We start from the raw sequence: 16,010 nt of genomic DNA, 5'->3' as shown, positions 1-16,010 counted from the left end.
CATAACAAAACAGGTTTCTCCATTATGACTGAGAAGAGGGTAGCCCACATTCCTCATGCAGCTTGCTGGTTCCAGGGGCCTAATGACCTTGTCCTTAAAATACTGTAGCTATGTGTTTTGATCCGTTTGGCCCTGAGGGACAGGCACAGAGGCTGACCTTTGTTTTGTACCCTCACCCCCCGGGCTGAAGTGGCTTTCCAGGCTGTGACTGCTTCTGTTGAAAGATTTAAAGACATACACTGTCCATGCCCACCAGGGCAAGGGATGGCAGAATGGACAAGCAGCAAAAAGACCCAATAACATAGGAAGGAAGAGACTGAGTAAGAAATTTCTTGGGAGAATAAGAACTTGGAAGGGCCATCACACATACCGAGGAAGTTGGAATGCCATACACATGCCCTGGACCAGATGCACGCTCAGAAAAAGCCTGAGAGGATTGTAGGCTTACACTTCAGGAGGATCTGTGGGTTCCATGCAAGCCAGGAGAGCAGGAAAAGAAGACTAAGGCAGAGTTCTGGGCAGCTGGAAGTAGTGTTAAAGGAGTGCCCCTGCTCAGAGCCAAGCTGCAAAGACCAGGAGAGTAGTTTTTCTTTTTTTCTTGGCTCCAGGTATTTAAAGAAATCTCTGTTAGGTCACTGGCTGACCAACGAGATAACAGAACAGAAAATTCAGTGACCATACATGACAAGGAACACAGACTTTGCAAAAATAGTTTAGAAAAGTCACTATACAAATGGACAACTGCAGTCCTCAACAACCAACAACAGCAAACCCTGGGGAAGGGGGAGAATATGATTTCCAGAGTTACCACACTATAATATCCAAAATGCCCAGTTTTCGAAAAAAAATTACAAGACATACCAAGAAAACGGAAATTTTTTCCATTTACAGGAAAAAAATACATTGAGAGAAAGCATACTTGAGGAAGCCCAGACATTGTACTTACTAGTTAAAGACTTTAAATCAACTGTCTTAAGAAAGATTCAGGAGGTCTGGGTTCAAGTCCTGGCTTTGTCATAATTCCCTACATGAGTCAGCAAGTCACTTCCATTCTCTGGACCTGTTTCCCCAGGATTTATACAATGAGGAGGTCAGGCTAATCAGTGGTCACAAGCTGGGACCTAGGGGAACAATTTATTCTACAGATGTGTTCTGTTTGTCGCTCACACTGCTTATTTTAAAAATGTGAATTACTGGTCAACATTTATGGAGATTTTAACATAAAATCCAATTCCTGGCTTTTCTTGAAAAAACTGGAAGATCTCAGCCCACTGGACTTCCCTCCTTCCTACACCCTACCCCACCAGTGAGAACCATCCAAGTCACTTTTGCTCCCTTTAGATGGTGCATAGATTTCCTCACTTACCCTAGTGTCAGACTGCTTTACTCATGTAAGTTACCTGCTTGGCCCCTGTAAATATCTAAGTTGGCCACTCCTGGCCAAGATGGGTCTTTCCAGTTCTAAATCTACTGTGAGTCTAGGGTTTCATACAGGTAAAAAGCTTTCCCCAAGTGCATCCAAAAAGAGATCCTATATAATCAAAAGCCAAGTAACACTATGGAACAGCGGGAAACCCTATGAACAGGAGAGGCTTAGTTTCTGTGACATCTGATCTGTACAACTGCAAGGAATGATGGTAATGACCTGATTACCTCATCCTTTCATCCCCCTGCCTCCAGGCAGGTCAGAAACCAGAGAAATCTAGAATTGGAGGAAACAAGGAAAGTATACATATGGCATCTGAGCAGGCTCTTTACTTTCTGACCAAATTCATGCCTTCTTATGCGGGTCTCACCTACCACCAACAGTAACATGTTGTTATGTGTCCAGTACACAGCCTGACCTGAAGTGGGCAGCAAGCCCTCCCCACGCCACAGCCCAAAGTCAGAACAAAGACCCCTTTTTACAAAGGAAAAGAACTTGAATGATATGGAGTTAGGGCCCAGCATGCAAAAGGAGGTCCCACAACAGGAGTAGGATTTGCTAAGAGACACAATCATATCCCAGCAGTCTGCTCTCAGCTCCCAGAGGGAAAACCAGCCCAGGAAAGCAGCTAAAGATGTCAACAGCTATATATAGAGACTGATGTTCAGCAAGTTGTACTTCACTTAACCTGACCAACTGCTGGGAAGGTACATCAACTCCTGTATTGCTCTGGTGAAGCCATGTCCCCAGTATAGAGGGAGAGAATCTGAGGACACATACACATACACGTACACACATACAGAATGACATTCTGAACAACAGGGGAGGCAGATATTTGACTGGGTAGAAGACACATGTACCCAGCAATTTCTCGTACAGCAGCCAAAATGGTATCACACTTCCTATTTACAGGTATTCAACACACCACAGGTTACAAAATATTTTCACAAGACAATTATCCCCATTTTACAAGGAGGAAAACTGAGCTTCAAAAATGCACAGGAAGCTGCTCAAGTTGCACATCTAATAGCAGAACTGAGGCAAGAATCAGAGTTTCTCAGACCCCATGTTGGGTTTTAATTTGATTAACAAGAGGTAGGGTTAGCTTGGACAGAATCACACTAAGAACCCTTGATTATCCATCCTAGGGCTGGGATGGTCACACAGCTATGAGACTTCCAGGTAGAGAATGAAGATACCCCGCTATGTCAGTGATCAACTTGGTCCAATGATCCACAAAGGTGTCTGGCTGATATAGACTGAGGGAGAAAGTCTTCTTTGCTACTATACTTTCAAGTTATATGGCAAATAATCTAGGGATGATTTATATATATATTTTTTTATTGCAGTAAAACTGGTTTATAACATTATATAAATTTCAGGTGTACATCATGTTCTGATTTCTGTATAGATTACATCATGTTCACCACCCAAATACTAATTACAGTCCATCACCACACACATGTGCCTAATCATCTCTTTCACCTTCCTCCCTCCCACTTTCCCCTCTGGTAACCACCAATCCAATCTCTGTCTCTATGTTATTGTTTGCTATTGATTTTATCTGCTACTTATGAGTGAAATCATACGATATTTGCTACTGAGTCTCAGCTCAGGGTGAGTCTGAATAAACCAAGCAACTATCCTACAACGTGGAGGTATAGCATCCCAGGAAATCACCCATCTACCTACCAACTACGTCAGCACTAATGAAGATTCAATAATTTAGTGTGACTCATCTTTATGTCCTACCTAGACATGTCAGATCTTGAATAGATTCTATAGAGTGCTTCAGAGATGAAGGAGAAAATAAAAGCCTGTGATCATATACCAAATGGTTGGGAGAGCCATGACTAGAATTCGTCTCTCATTTCCTGATAGAGTTAGTACTGTTTCCACAATACCCTTCTACCCTCAACCAAAATCAACATAGAAGAATGGAGATAGCAATTTTATTTTTAAATACCTACTAGAAAAGAACCTCCATAACCTCCATCATTCAGTCTTACCAGAAATGTAAACCTACACATAAATACTCATTCATGAGAATTGAAAGGTCTACCTTGGAGCCAATATTCACATCATTCATGCAACAGCCTAACCCCATTTCCCTTTACTGGTGACACCACAATAGCTGGCCCCCAAGGTTCCATGGTACTCCCCTTTAGAGATCTGAAGACCATTTGATTGTTATTAAAACAAATAAGCAAAAAGGTTCACAATGATCAAATGCTTATTCTGAATACAATCTGAGGCAAGATGGAATGCTATCTCAGTTTCTCAAAGAATAAACATTGGTAGAATAGACAGAATATTGGAGTTCTAAGTTATGGTTTAGGCTCTGTCAATAATGCTCCTGGTCTATTATCATGGTCCCTAGTCCAGACTTGTGTTACCTGATACAGTAGCAACAAGCCACATGTAGCTAATGAACACTTGAAATGTGACTAGTGTGAATTGAGATGTGCTATAAGTACAAACACCAGATTTCAAAGACTCAGTAAAATATATCATTAATAATTTTTATAGTGATGATATATATTATATGATAATATTTTAGATAGGTTAAGTAAAATATATTAAAAATAATTTTACCTGTATCTTTTTTACTTTTTTTAGTGTGGCTACTGGAAATTTTAAATTACAATTGTGACTTGCATTTGTGACTTACACTATATTTCTATTGGACTGTGCTGGTGTAGACCAATGGTTCTCAACATCAAAGACTCTGATTTAACTAACCTGAAGCCTGGGTTTTTATGTTTGGGTTTTTTTCTTAAGCTACCCAAGTCATTTATTTCATTGTGCAGCCAGTGAAGTCCAGTACAGCTAGGAATGAGAACCACCAGACTAGACTCTATATTATGCATGCCTGGGCCAGCCCGTGGTCTTCCCAAAGGTCAGCTCCAGCCCACTCAAGTGGTTGCTGGGGCTGTATGCTTGGAGGAACACTCTTACTGGCCTTGGCTGTAGGAGCATCAACGCCAGTTCACTGATATTCTAAAGCCTGGCTCTCCCATCTGCCTCCCCATGCCATTCTGCCTTGCTCAATCATTTTGCCCCATCCCTTGATTTACTGTTTATTATAAAAATGACATTTCACTGAAAGTGAAATATATTTGGATTTGGGTGACGTTGTTGCTGGGTGCAGTTTAATCTTTCTTTTAAAGAGGTGGGCTGTCAGCACAAGACATGCAAGCTGTCTGTGTACAGGGCCTCATGCTAGTCCCAAAGGCCCACGCTTATTGATGTGCTCTTTCTGACTACCCCTGGGACTGATCCATCAACCTGCAAAGCTGAGCTAGACACAGGTGGCATTTGGAGACTCCGATGGAAGAAGCTACATATGTAGAGGAAAAAGGACTGGATATCTCAATTAGGAGATTCTCAGGATAGAAAGGGATGAGAGGTCATTTTGCCCACCTCCCTGCTTCTGAGCAGTGCCCTCACCTAAATCATCATAACCAGATAATAGTGATTCCTGGGTTTGTAGTCCTCAAAGGAAGGAGGCCTCTTTCAACCACTATGGCCAGCCTTGACACACACACACACCTTCTTGGAGCTAATAAGGTGGTGGTGGTGATGATAATGAGCATAATGTTGATGATAAAGCAAGTTACCATTTGCCAAATACCCACCATGTGCCAAGCACTGTGCTAGATACTTTACTTGCATATGCGATCTCATTTGATCCTCATAAAAATTCTGCTATCCTTATTTTTCATATGAGGAAATCGAGGTTCAGGGAAGTGAAAAGTCTTGCAAAAAGCCATAAAGCTAGGAGGTAGTAAAGCTGAGACTGCATCTCAGGTTGTCTGATTCCAAATGCCCTGCTCCTTCCCTCATGTCACATTGCCATCATTCTATTCCTGATGCCCTTCATCCTCTAAGGGCCCAAGCCACTCTGATCTTTTGTTTGAGGTCAGGACTTCAGCCCTATCTTACAGAAGAAACTAACAAAAGATGATAGGCTGTAGTAAGGATGATCATAAGACACCTTGATGTGGCTTTGGTACTTGTATTGCCACAAAGCTGTTTTCATGCGTATTATCTCATTCACTGTAACATCCCCAGGCATGAAAGAACCAATACCATTTTGCAAATGGGGAAAATCAGAGCTCACAATTGCCAAAGAGCTGATTCCAGCTTATAACTCTAAGGAAGGCCAAGAGCTGGGATGCCAGGCCGATGCTCTTCCTCCATAGCATCCTGCTAATTGGTGACTCAGCAGAAGCAGAAACTGCTAAGGAGCCCCCTCCCAAGAGCCCCTTCTGTTAAGGGCCAGGTTCTTCATAGTACAGTGTCAAAGGGGACAAGACCTTGCAAGCCCTATCAGGCTGCCTGGTTCCCACCCTCAGCACATCTTAGATCCCAGCCACCTGACTCGCTCACAAAAAGTGAGATATTCAATCTGTCAACTCTAGCCCCTGAGAGGGTAGGGAGCCTACATTCTTACATTAACAGCTGAAGACAATCCTGACACAACATACAGGGTTGTTCAAACCTCCCTAAATGAGAAAGGAGGCAAAGGAAGCAAAAAGGAGTGGGGAAGGGAGGGATCTATAAAAAGAAAGGATAAAAAAGAGGAGATGAGGAAAAGAAAGAAAGCAGAAAAGAAGATAGATAAGAAAGGTAAAAGTTCACAGCAATATAGAGTTAAAAGGGTCTTTAAAAACCATCAAACTCAAAAGGGATGTGAATTGTACAAAATCATAGCAGGTAGGAGGCAGGGGGGAGGAGGTAGGGATTTTTTAAATAAACAAGAGAAAAAGAAAAAGTCTCAAAATTAGAAGGGCAAAGATTAAAAGAAGCCCAGGTCCTTGGTAGGAGACGGAAAAAAAAATGGGAAAAAATGTGAGAGGAGCCTCCAGGAAAGGAATGAGTAGGAGAACAGTGGCTGGTGAGGGGGAAGCCAGGGGTAGGCAGCCAAGGAGAGAGAAGAGGAGAGTGAAGGCCGACACTCACCCTCACAAAGCTGGCAGGAAACCATCCCTCCTCATCGTCGATCTGGCCCCACCACCAATCCTTGTTGGAAGCATCCAAGACTTTGATGACGTCGCCAGCCTTAAATGCCAACTCCCGGTTGGCCATGGTGACGTGATCCCATACTGCCTCAGCACTAACGATGGAATCTCCAGTGATCAGCTTAGGAGACAAAATGAGAATATGTTCAGTCCACATAGTTGGCTATCTTACTTGCCCCTTCCCCCACCCACAGAGCTCTACTACTTATGGAAAAACTCACATACTAGTGGCGAAGGGTGGGGATGAGGGAGATGGTACTGGGAGCACAAACTCCACCAGACCACAAGACAAACAATACTCTCAATTCTCCATTAGGCAGTGGGTGGAATGACCCAGAATGTGAATATGGACTACACAGGCCTCATGCTTTTATCCCTACTCATGCGCTCCTTCCCCAGAGAAGAAAGAAAGCTCCAGTCCATCTCTCTTTGGTGCTTCAAGGCAGCCCTCCATCTGGAATGGGTGGAGAGGCTGAAATCAATGGCTAAAATCAGACTCGAGCATATTTGCTTTAAATTCTCTGTGCTCCTCTTCCTTACCTCCTCCTCCTTGGAACTGACCAATTGAGAGTTGGTGGTACATTACTTAACCACACCTTCAGGGGTCACAGACCATGGCATTCCTCACACACAATGGACCCCAGTCCTGCAGCCTCCTGTTCTCACCCACACATGATGCCAATCCAGAGAGGTCATGAGTATGAAAGAATATGGCTTTCTGTGATGCCTTGCTCCCAAGAAACTCAACCTTGGCACAGATTCACTCAGTGATTTGTACAACCACCCTGTGAGATACACAGGGAGTCTAAGTTGACTTCTGCATTTGACAGATGGTAAAACTGATCCACAAGGAAGCTAAGGGGTGAGCTCAGGATAAGCCAGCAAGGCATGGGCTGTGCAGAGACCCTAACCCTGGTCATTAGACATCATGGAGAGCAGGACTGGGCTCCACACAGCAGCAGGCAGACATCTATCCCACTGCCACATGAACACATACACATATGTTCACAACACTCATCTAAGCACAGTGATGAGGATGGTGGTGGGGGAATAGTCTGCCTCTCTCTGGCTACCATCCTGATCAGTGTGTTATTTGTTCTCTTTTTTCTCCAACTGGTTTCAATCTGTATGAGCCATCAATCTTCCTGGCATTTGGAGAAACAGATTCCAGAATAGAGAACATATGGCCTGTCAGGCAAAGGACTCAAGCACTCTCTCCCCAGCATTGAATTGCTGAACATGTCCTCTAGAAGTCAGCTTTTCAATCAGCTTGCTTTGAGGAAGGACTGATTCCCCAAGGCAATCATGGCTCAACAAGACAAAAGACAAAACAGTTCAAAGACAACAGAGACAGAATATGGAACATGCATCCTCTCACACAGGTCTGTCTTCCAACATACCAACTGGAGAATAACCTTATGGTCATGAAATTAACGCATAAGACATCACACACATATTAAAATACACACACTGATCTGTTGACTTAGTTAAGGCATTCTGTTGGTCAGCCACTGCCTGAGGCATCCTTCATTCCTCAGAGTTCTAGCCATTGTGGCTTCCACAGAAGGTTAAGCCATAGGTGGAGCTCCTCAGCATGGATGTAAAAGAGGTTTCCAGTAGGACCTTTTATAACGTCACCTTTCAAGTACCTCATACTTTACTATTTACAAAATGTTTTCACATCTACTTCATCACTTGATCCTTACTGAATGAGCTGGGTCTTACTATTAACCATATTTTAAAGATGAGGAAACTGAGGCTCAGAGAGGTGACCTGGTCCTTTGGCCAATCACACAAATAATAAATTATGGAGCCTGGTCTTCTGATCATATATATTGTAATACCCATGATACGATACTACCAATGTCTACTCATTAGCTATGCTGAACTCACAGAATTCATCCATAATATCATAAACCATATGGCTCTTATTTGTAAAGAACCCCAAAGAAGGAGATTTGGACAGCCATCTTTAGTCACTGGTGCCCCTTCCTATGAGATTCATTTTTATGTTGAACTTGCTTTCTTCCAATTGCACTAAAAGTCAATTTCTTCTTGTTCTGGCCTCAGTGGAGAAGAAGAATTGCTGGTCACTGGCCTCAATAAAATAAAACTTTTTAGAGAAGTCTCCCTTCTTCTGCTAAAGATGGGTCCCAACTGGGTATTGTGAGAGCTCAATGAGCACATACAGCCCCAACTCAGAGAACCATAAGGACAGGTTTAAAGCTTGGCTTTGTGTGTGTGTGTGTGTGTGTGTGTGTGTGTGTGTGTGTGTATGTGTGTAAGATCAGCCCTGAGCTAACATCCATGCCAATCCTCCTCTTTTTGCTGAGGAAGACCGGCTCTGAGCTAACATCTATTCCCAATCCTCCTCCATTATTTTTTCCCTTTTTCTCCCCAAAGCCCCAGTAGATAGTTGCATGTCATAGTTGCACATCCTTCTAGTTGCCGTATGTGGGACGCCGCCTCAGCATGGCCGGAGAAGCGGTGTGTTGGTGCACGCCTGGGATCCGAACCCGGGCCGCCAGTAGCAGAGCGCGCGCACTTAACCGCTAAGCCACAGGGCCGGCCCCAAAGCTTGGCTTTTTAACAAGGGTCAAAATAGTATCTTGGCATCAATTACCAACCCTCTGCTCATGATGCTATCTGTGATGCTGTCTGAAGTCCCCTAGACCCAGGTCTGGCTCATTCCACTGCCTGTGCTCTTTCTATAGCACAGTCTTCTTTTTAGGGGCTCTATGCTTGGCCTCTCCCAGCAGCAGTTCGCTCACTCTTGTCCCCATTTAGTCCAGCTAATGTGCTTGGACCCTCAGGTTACAGAGTCCAGCTATACCCTGGACAAGCTAATCCAGGACCCAGGGGCCACAAACCAACTGGCAAGCCTGTTGTCAGGGCCTACTTGGAATCAATGACAGTCAGAACTGGACAGCACTTCAAAGATTATCACTGTTAAGCCCTCATTTTATAGATCAGGTATAACACAGCAGGAGTGACTTGCCTATGGTCACCAGATGGCCAACCTCCTGGACCATTTTTTTTCCCCAACACAACACCATAGATATAGAAGGTAGAAAAAGAACACCTGGATTCAAGACCTTGCTATACTACTTGCTAAAGGTGTAACGACAATGATGATGGTATTAGCTAATATAAAGTACCTACTATATGGCAGGCACTATTCTAAGCACGTACACACTTTAACTCATTTAAGCATCACAACAGCCCGTTGAGGAGACACTATTATTCCTATATTACAGATGAGGAAACTGAGGCTCAGAGAGGTTAAATAATTTGCCCAAATTCACACAACCAATAAGTATTGAAGCCATAATTCAAATGCAGGCACAGTCTGGCTCTAGAGTCTCTGCTCTTATAAACTATGCTGCCTCTGGGTCTCAGTTTCTTCACCTGTTAAATGGGGATAACTCTACACTCCCACCTGTTTCATGAGCTATAACACATTCAACCAAGAGTCAACAGATGTGTGTACAGATATGAGAGGACAGCTATTCGAGAAGGGGCTGGTAGCTGTAAGGAGCTCCTGGGCTCTCCAGTCACAAATACAAGCAGGAATAAGGGGATGTCCCTCTCCTATTTTCAGAGTTGTTTTAAAAGTAAACCAAATTTGGGCTGGAAATTGGTTTCAAATTTCCCTTTTATGTACAGAATTGACTTTTAAATTGCTACAATTTTTTCACAAATATGCACTTTTCTCTGCTCATCAATTTTTCATCCAACACTCATTCAGCCAGCTCCCACTGTGTGCAGAGATCTGCTCACTGTGATTCAGCTATAGTCCTTACCTGAAGATCAAAGGCCCTTCGGATACCAACAGTGAATGCCCTTCAAGCAGTATGCAACAGTGGTTAAGGGCAGGCAAACCTAGCTTCAATTCTGGGCTTTGCTACTTTAGAAAGTAGCAGTGACAGTGGGACGTGAGGAATAGAAGAGGAGCCATAGAAAAAACTAAAATGGAACTGTCAGCTTACATGCTGGATATCAGGGAGTGCAATATAACAAAAGCCAAGGACAAGAGTTTCAAGGCTCAGGAGCTGATCAAATTATCAAATGGTACAGAGCTATAAGAGGAAGAAAGCCAAGAAAAGGTCATTTGGGAATGGCTATAACAGGGGTTAAAATCTTTATTTCTTATATTGGTTTATACCCCTCCTCCCACAAAAAGCCCTAATTTCCCAACTGTCCCAACTTTCATCCTGAAAGCCACACATAAAACCAAGACGTGGTACTGGGTTACTCCAGCAAGGTATCCAAATAGCTCTTGGCCTTGGGACAGCGCTAATGTGACTTCCAACAAAATAATTCCCAATCCCAAGGACATTTCAGGTGCAGCACTAAATACAGTATAGGTTGGCTCTTGCTCAGACTTGCCAGTGAGTGGGACACACAGTGTTATGCACCCCCACATCAAAGATACTTGTGGACATGAATAAGAGGATGGGGAGGAGGAAGAGTCATAATATCATTCTTAAAGAAGGAATGAAATCCTATTCCTTTTTATCTAGCTTTCCCAAGACAATCTTAATTTCAAATATTCTATTTCACTGATCCTATAAATAGAGTCATCTGTTATCAGACCCATGTGACCTGACTTTTAACCTGGAAATACAATCACCATACCCTGGAAGGTTTGGGAATTTGACCTCTAAGGCTGGTCTCTGATCAACAATGAAGCACGTGTCTACTACATAGCGCTAACTTGGAGTGGCCAGTGGGCCCTTTGAGGGGGAAGGAAAGAAGACAGGGAAGAAGGGAGGAAGAAAGTAAAACAGGGAGGAAGAAAGGGAAGGAGGGAGGAAGAGAAACTCATATTTGTTGAAAACATATGCCAGGCATTGGGAAAGGGGTTTTCTTTTGTGATCTCAACCTCTATAAGTCTCCAAGGTAAGCATTAACATCTCCATTTTTACTGACAATAACCTGTGAGGTTAACCAAGTAGCCCACAGTCACCCAGTGGTAGTGCAGATTTGAGTCTCTAGTCGGCCTTACTCTATAGCTTTGCTTTTGCCAATCCCCCATACTGCCTGTCAAGAAGGCAGAGAGGGCTCCCAGCTGGTTTCTCTCTCCAGGGAGACCAACTAACCCTGTGAATAACCTAGAGCAGTAGCTCTCAATGCCCTGGAGGGCTTGTTAAAACACAGATTGCTAGGCCCCAGGAGTCTCTGATTCAGTAGGTCTGAAGTGGGGCTTGAGAACTTACATTTCAAACAACTTCTCAGATGATGCCTACATTGCTGGTTCAGGGATCACACTGGGTGAACCACTGCCCTAGAAGAGGAGCTTCCTAGTCTAGGCTTTACCCTTGCCTCTCCTGAAGCCTTATTCTCCCCAGGAATACCCATGCCACCCCCTAGGTTGGGCTCGCTGCCTATCTATAAGGATTTCCTCCATGGTTGGTATGTCTGAGAAAGGATATTTTGGGTCATGTAAGGAGCATTCCCAATTCCAGCCCTTACCAACACAGAAAAAAACCCTGGGATCAAAACCTTCACCCAGTTTTCCAGAGTCATACCACATGTCTTCTTCTTGTTCTTGCCCTCTAGCTGAACAGTACCACCCCCAAAATAGTTATTTAATTAGCTTCGGTGGCTGCCAGAAATATTAGAGTTTTGATGGCAAGAAGCAGAAGGGGAAAGGTTAAAAAAATAGCAAATTTTCCAATTGCCATAAAGGTAGCTGAGCTGGGCCTGCCTGCTGAAAAGCTTCACAGGAGGACAAGGAGGGACATAAGGGGTTTTTTGCCTCTCTATAAGGTTTTCTCAGTTAGTGCCTGTCCCTGTCCTCTCAGAAGGTCCTCTTCCACAACAGGTAGGCATGGACAAGAGCAAAATCCCTTCCTTTGTTCCCTTTAAGCACATCTAAAATAGGCTGGGATTTTATGCTCTTTCCTGAATAAACCAGATGTCTTTTTAATACAGCCTTGTAAACAGAGTGGCTATCTTGCCAAAAGTGTTCAAGGACAACAATCCTCAACAGTTCTGGAATGTTGTGACTCAGGCTGTTCCAACAACAGCTAGGAGGTACCACAGTGTGTAACAAAGACTGCCTATTGGAAGAAGCTTTGCCAGTAACTCACTGAATGATCTTGGACAGGTCCCTTTACTTGTCTCAGTTTCTTTATCAACCAAGTTACAGACTTGAACCAGACAGACAACCTTTTAAGTCACTTCCAGCTCTGGCTTTCTATTGAGGCTAACATCTCAGCTTTGCAAAGGACAGGAATTTCATTATTGCAGCTTATTTATTCTCATTCTCCTTTGTGCTCAACAGGATGGTTTTACTGCTCTCTGCTCAGAAAAATGAGAACTTGGAGCTGACTAGTCCCTTCCTGAATATAATTCACTCAGGCATTGCTGGTGACACATTAAAGCACAGGCCAGTTACACTGGCTGGGAAAACTAAGGACTAAGTTTTCCACTTTAGACCTTGATTGCCCCATTCAAAAGTCAATGGGGACCTTTGCTCTTTGTTCTCTCTATGGAGCTCCTCAGAGAAATCATCTTTCTCATGGCATCAGCTCTTACTCACCTCCAATCCCATATTTCCAGCTGCCTGGTCCACATTTCACTGGATGGCCTGCTACCACCTCCAATAAAACATATGTAAAACTCATCATATGCCCTCATTCCCCTCCTTCCTAATTTTTCCCATTTTTGCCTCTCTCTCCCTCAAGCTACTCCTTAATGATGCATTTCTCAAAACTTTCTTGCTGGTGTCACTATCCAAGCTCAAGAAGCTTCAATAACTCCCTATTGTCAATCTCTCAAAGCTCTCCTTAATCTAGCCCCACCTATGGATCCAACCCTTGCCTCGAACCTGGCAGGGACCTTCCACTCTGGCCAAACTGCGTTTCTTGCAAGCAGATGCACTCCTACCTCTGTGCCTCTGATTCAGCCATACTCTAAGCCATGGTCAAGTGTAGGGACACTGGAACTAGGCTGCCTCATCCCAGCTGTGTGATGTTGGCCTGCTTGCTCCTTAATCCCTTCCCTGGTGACTCTAGCCTGTATCCTCTCTACTTTTTGTCTCTTTCACTAATTTCTACCTAGGATAAATAGAAAATAAGACAACTTGGAGTTATTCAAGTTGTCAACCAGAGTGTTATTCTCCAAACAACCAGAGTGTACACTTGTGAACGGTAGATCTAAAACATCTGCTTAATCCATAATAAACAGCATTGTTTTTAGCCTCCATCTAAAGTTTCTATGACCTAAGCCCTAAAACCAGGCAAGCTCTGAGGCAGCTCACAGCAACAGAGGTAGCATCTCTGTCAGGCTTCAGAACATTCTATGGGGCCAAGGAAACTATTTACATGATATGTACCAGGTGGCCTACAGGCCAATCCATTGTTGGCAGGATTTATGGCCAGGTGGCTTCTGGGGTGAGCTGGTTTTTGCTGAAGATCTGCACAAGTGCTTGATGGTCATCAGGGAAAGGAGAAGAGATGCCAGGTAAGAAAAAACCCACTATGAATATAAAAAAAAAATCACAACAATTGGTTTTTCTTTTCTCTATGACTTAATAGTTCACACCTGGATGGTTTCAGCTTTAATCTGGGTGTTGCTATTGCCCATAACTAAATAATTTCATTTCTGAACAGAATACTTAATACATTCAAGTGATGATGGCTCTAAATGTACTGAAAGGAAATATGCAAATATCATCCCTTCTCATCTTTTTCCTAGTTCGGGTGTGTGATTTGTGAGTAATTAGGCATTGGCTTCCTTCAATGTCCCATTGTATCATCCATTTTTCACTTTAATAAAATGAAAAGATGTACTGTTGGCTTCAGCCACACCTGGCAGACATGAAACCCAGCTGGGCTGGCTTGATCTGGAAAGGTGAGCCTAAATGTGGGTAGGCTCAGCAAGAGCAAACCAGATCACCTGATCCCGGGGGCCAATATGTACTTTAGTCACAAGCCAACTCACACCTGCCAGGACCTAAAAGCATGGAAACCCAGACAAGCCTCTTAAGGTATGAAGCCATCAAGGACATTTTCTCATTTATTACAGACTGATGGTAAAGTATGGCACCTCTTTCTGTACCTCTTCCAAAGGAAGTTACAAGGTAATCTCAGCTATAATGGTGACCAAACATATGAAGGAAGGGGAGTTGCTTGCTTGGCCTGGACCTTAGCAATGGACTCTTCTGGTATGAAACTTCAGCCACTAGCTCAGCTTAATGGGCCCAGGAGTTTCTGAAGTGAGACTCAGCTGTCGCCCTGAAGTTCATGATGTTGAGTTTAGTCTTGTTGAGGGAATAAGTCCTTTAGAGAAAATGCAGCCAAATGGGCCAAGGATTGCACAGATCAGAGAGAAGACATGTCTCTGGACCACCAACCATGATCCTTTTGGCCGGAGAAGTCTCCCACATCAGAGCAGCTCCCAATCTGATAAACATCAGCTTGCATCTCCAAAACATTTTGGAAACAGGAGTTACTATCAAGTCGTTCCGCGACCTTTTGGCATCACCCAGGTGCTTCTGACCCATTACGCCAGTTTGTGTGGCATAATGTGTGGTCCACAAACCCCGGGTCAGGATCACCCCAGCATTTTTCACAAGCAGCCCAAGTGATTCTGAATCATAAATCATACTAAGACCAAGTGTCTTAAACTTTATAGAGCTAGAGTTTGAAATATAAGAATTTCCTCTTACTGTGCTGGACTATTCAGAAGAAACAAGAATCTCTGAAACTCTGTCTCCTGGCTTCTTGTTCTTGTGTCAGGTTCCTGGCAGGCTGAGGAATTACAGTTGCTTGTCCAGGAGGATGTTCCCAGTCTGCCTTGAAAGGGTATCTGCATCTGCTCTGTTGCTCCTCCACTCCCACCTCTGCCCTGACCTTCAGCACTGAGGACCCCAGTAGCCCTAATGAAAATTCCTTGCAGCATCTCTCTACACTACAATCTAGAAACAATATCCTAGAGCTGTGTTCACTCTATCCAAGTCAGTCTCCAATGTTCTAAGAGACAAATTATTAGTAAAAAAAAAAAAACAAAAAAAAATTGACTCAGCAATGCTCTCTCCATGAGTTGAGTCAGAAGCATGCCATCCCAAGCTGGAGGTAACCTGTCTCTTGAGCTAGCTTGGGCCCTATCTCCAAAATGTTCCTGCCCTTGACATCATGCCCTTCTTCTTGGACTTGCTGTAGGTACTAAGTTCCAGCCACCCATTTGGGTCTCTTGTTGCCTTCATACCTCGAGAGATAACAGGCCAAGGCTAGGGGAGAGGCAGAGGGTTCAAAGAGCCCCAAATTTCTGAGATGACCTAGACCCATCCTGGCCCTTGAACCTGAGTTCTTGAATTTCGTCTTGTGGCTCTACTGGGAACAGCCTTGGGAGCCTTAACTTTTCCTGGGCTAGGACTTGAAGCCCAGCCTTGGAGTTTCCTGGGGAGGGATGGGGGTGGGGGCTCTTCTAGGTTTACAGAAGGGTAGGAGGAAGGGGCTAGAACTACATGAAGAATCTGTCCTCTGTGCCTCCCACATGCATAGTTCTATAATCATCAACACCACAGCCAGAGGGTGGGTGGGCAAGGCAGA

General features: G+C 43.8%; 1 protein-coding gene across 10 annotated transcripts in view; it reads right to left on the bottom strand.

Annotated features, from left to right (window-relative positions):
* Positions 1 to 16,010, bottom strand: part of ARHGEF9 (Cdc42 guanine nucleotide exchange factor 9) — a 247,901-nt gene that overhangs the window by 110,295 nt on the left and 121,596 nt on the right. For 5 of the 10 annotated variants that reach the window (XM_087426403.1, XM_014794896.2, XM_014794899.2 and 2 more), the window contains exon 2: positions 6,392 to 6,571. The exons of 1 other annotated variant lie outside the window; for it this stretch is intronic. In XM_087426403.1, the coding sequence (XP_087282529.1) occupies positions 6,392 to 6,517 (126 nt within the window). In that variant the 5' untranslated portion in view covers positions 6,518 to 6,571. 4 more of the 10 variants (XM_087426399.1, XM_087426398.1, XM_087426400.1 and 1 more) reach the window with 4 other exon arrangements.

Source organism: Ceratotherium simum, chromosome X (genome assembly GCF_057802395.1).
Source record: "Ceratotherium simum simum isolate JZ-2026a chromosome X, ASM5780239v1, whole genome shotgun sequence".
Classification (NCBI taxonomy): Eukaryota; Metazoa; Chordata; class Mammalia; order Perissodactyla; family Rhinocerotidae; genus Ceratotherium; species Ceratotherium simum.
Note: the sequence above shows the minus strand (reverse complement) of the source record. Positions and strands in the feature narration are given on the sequence as shown.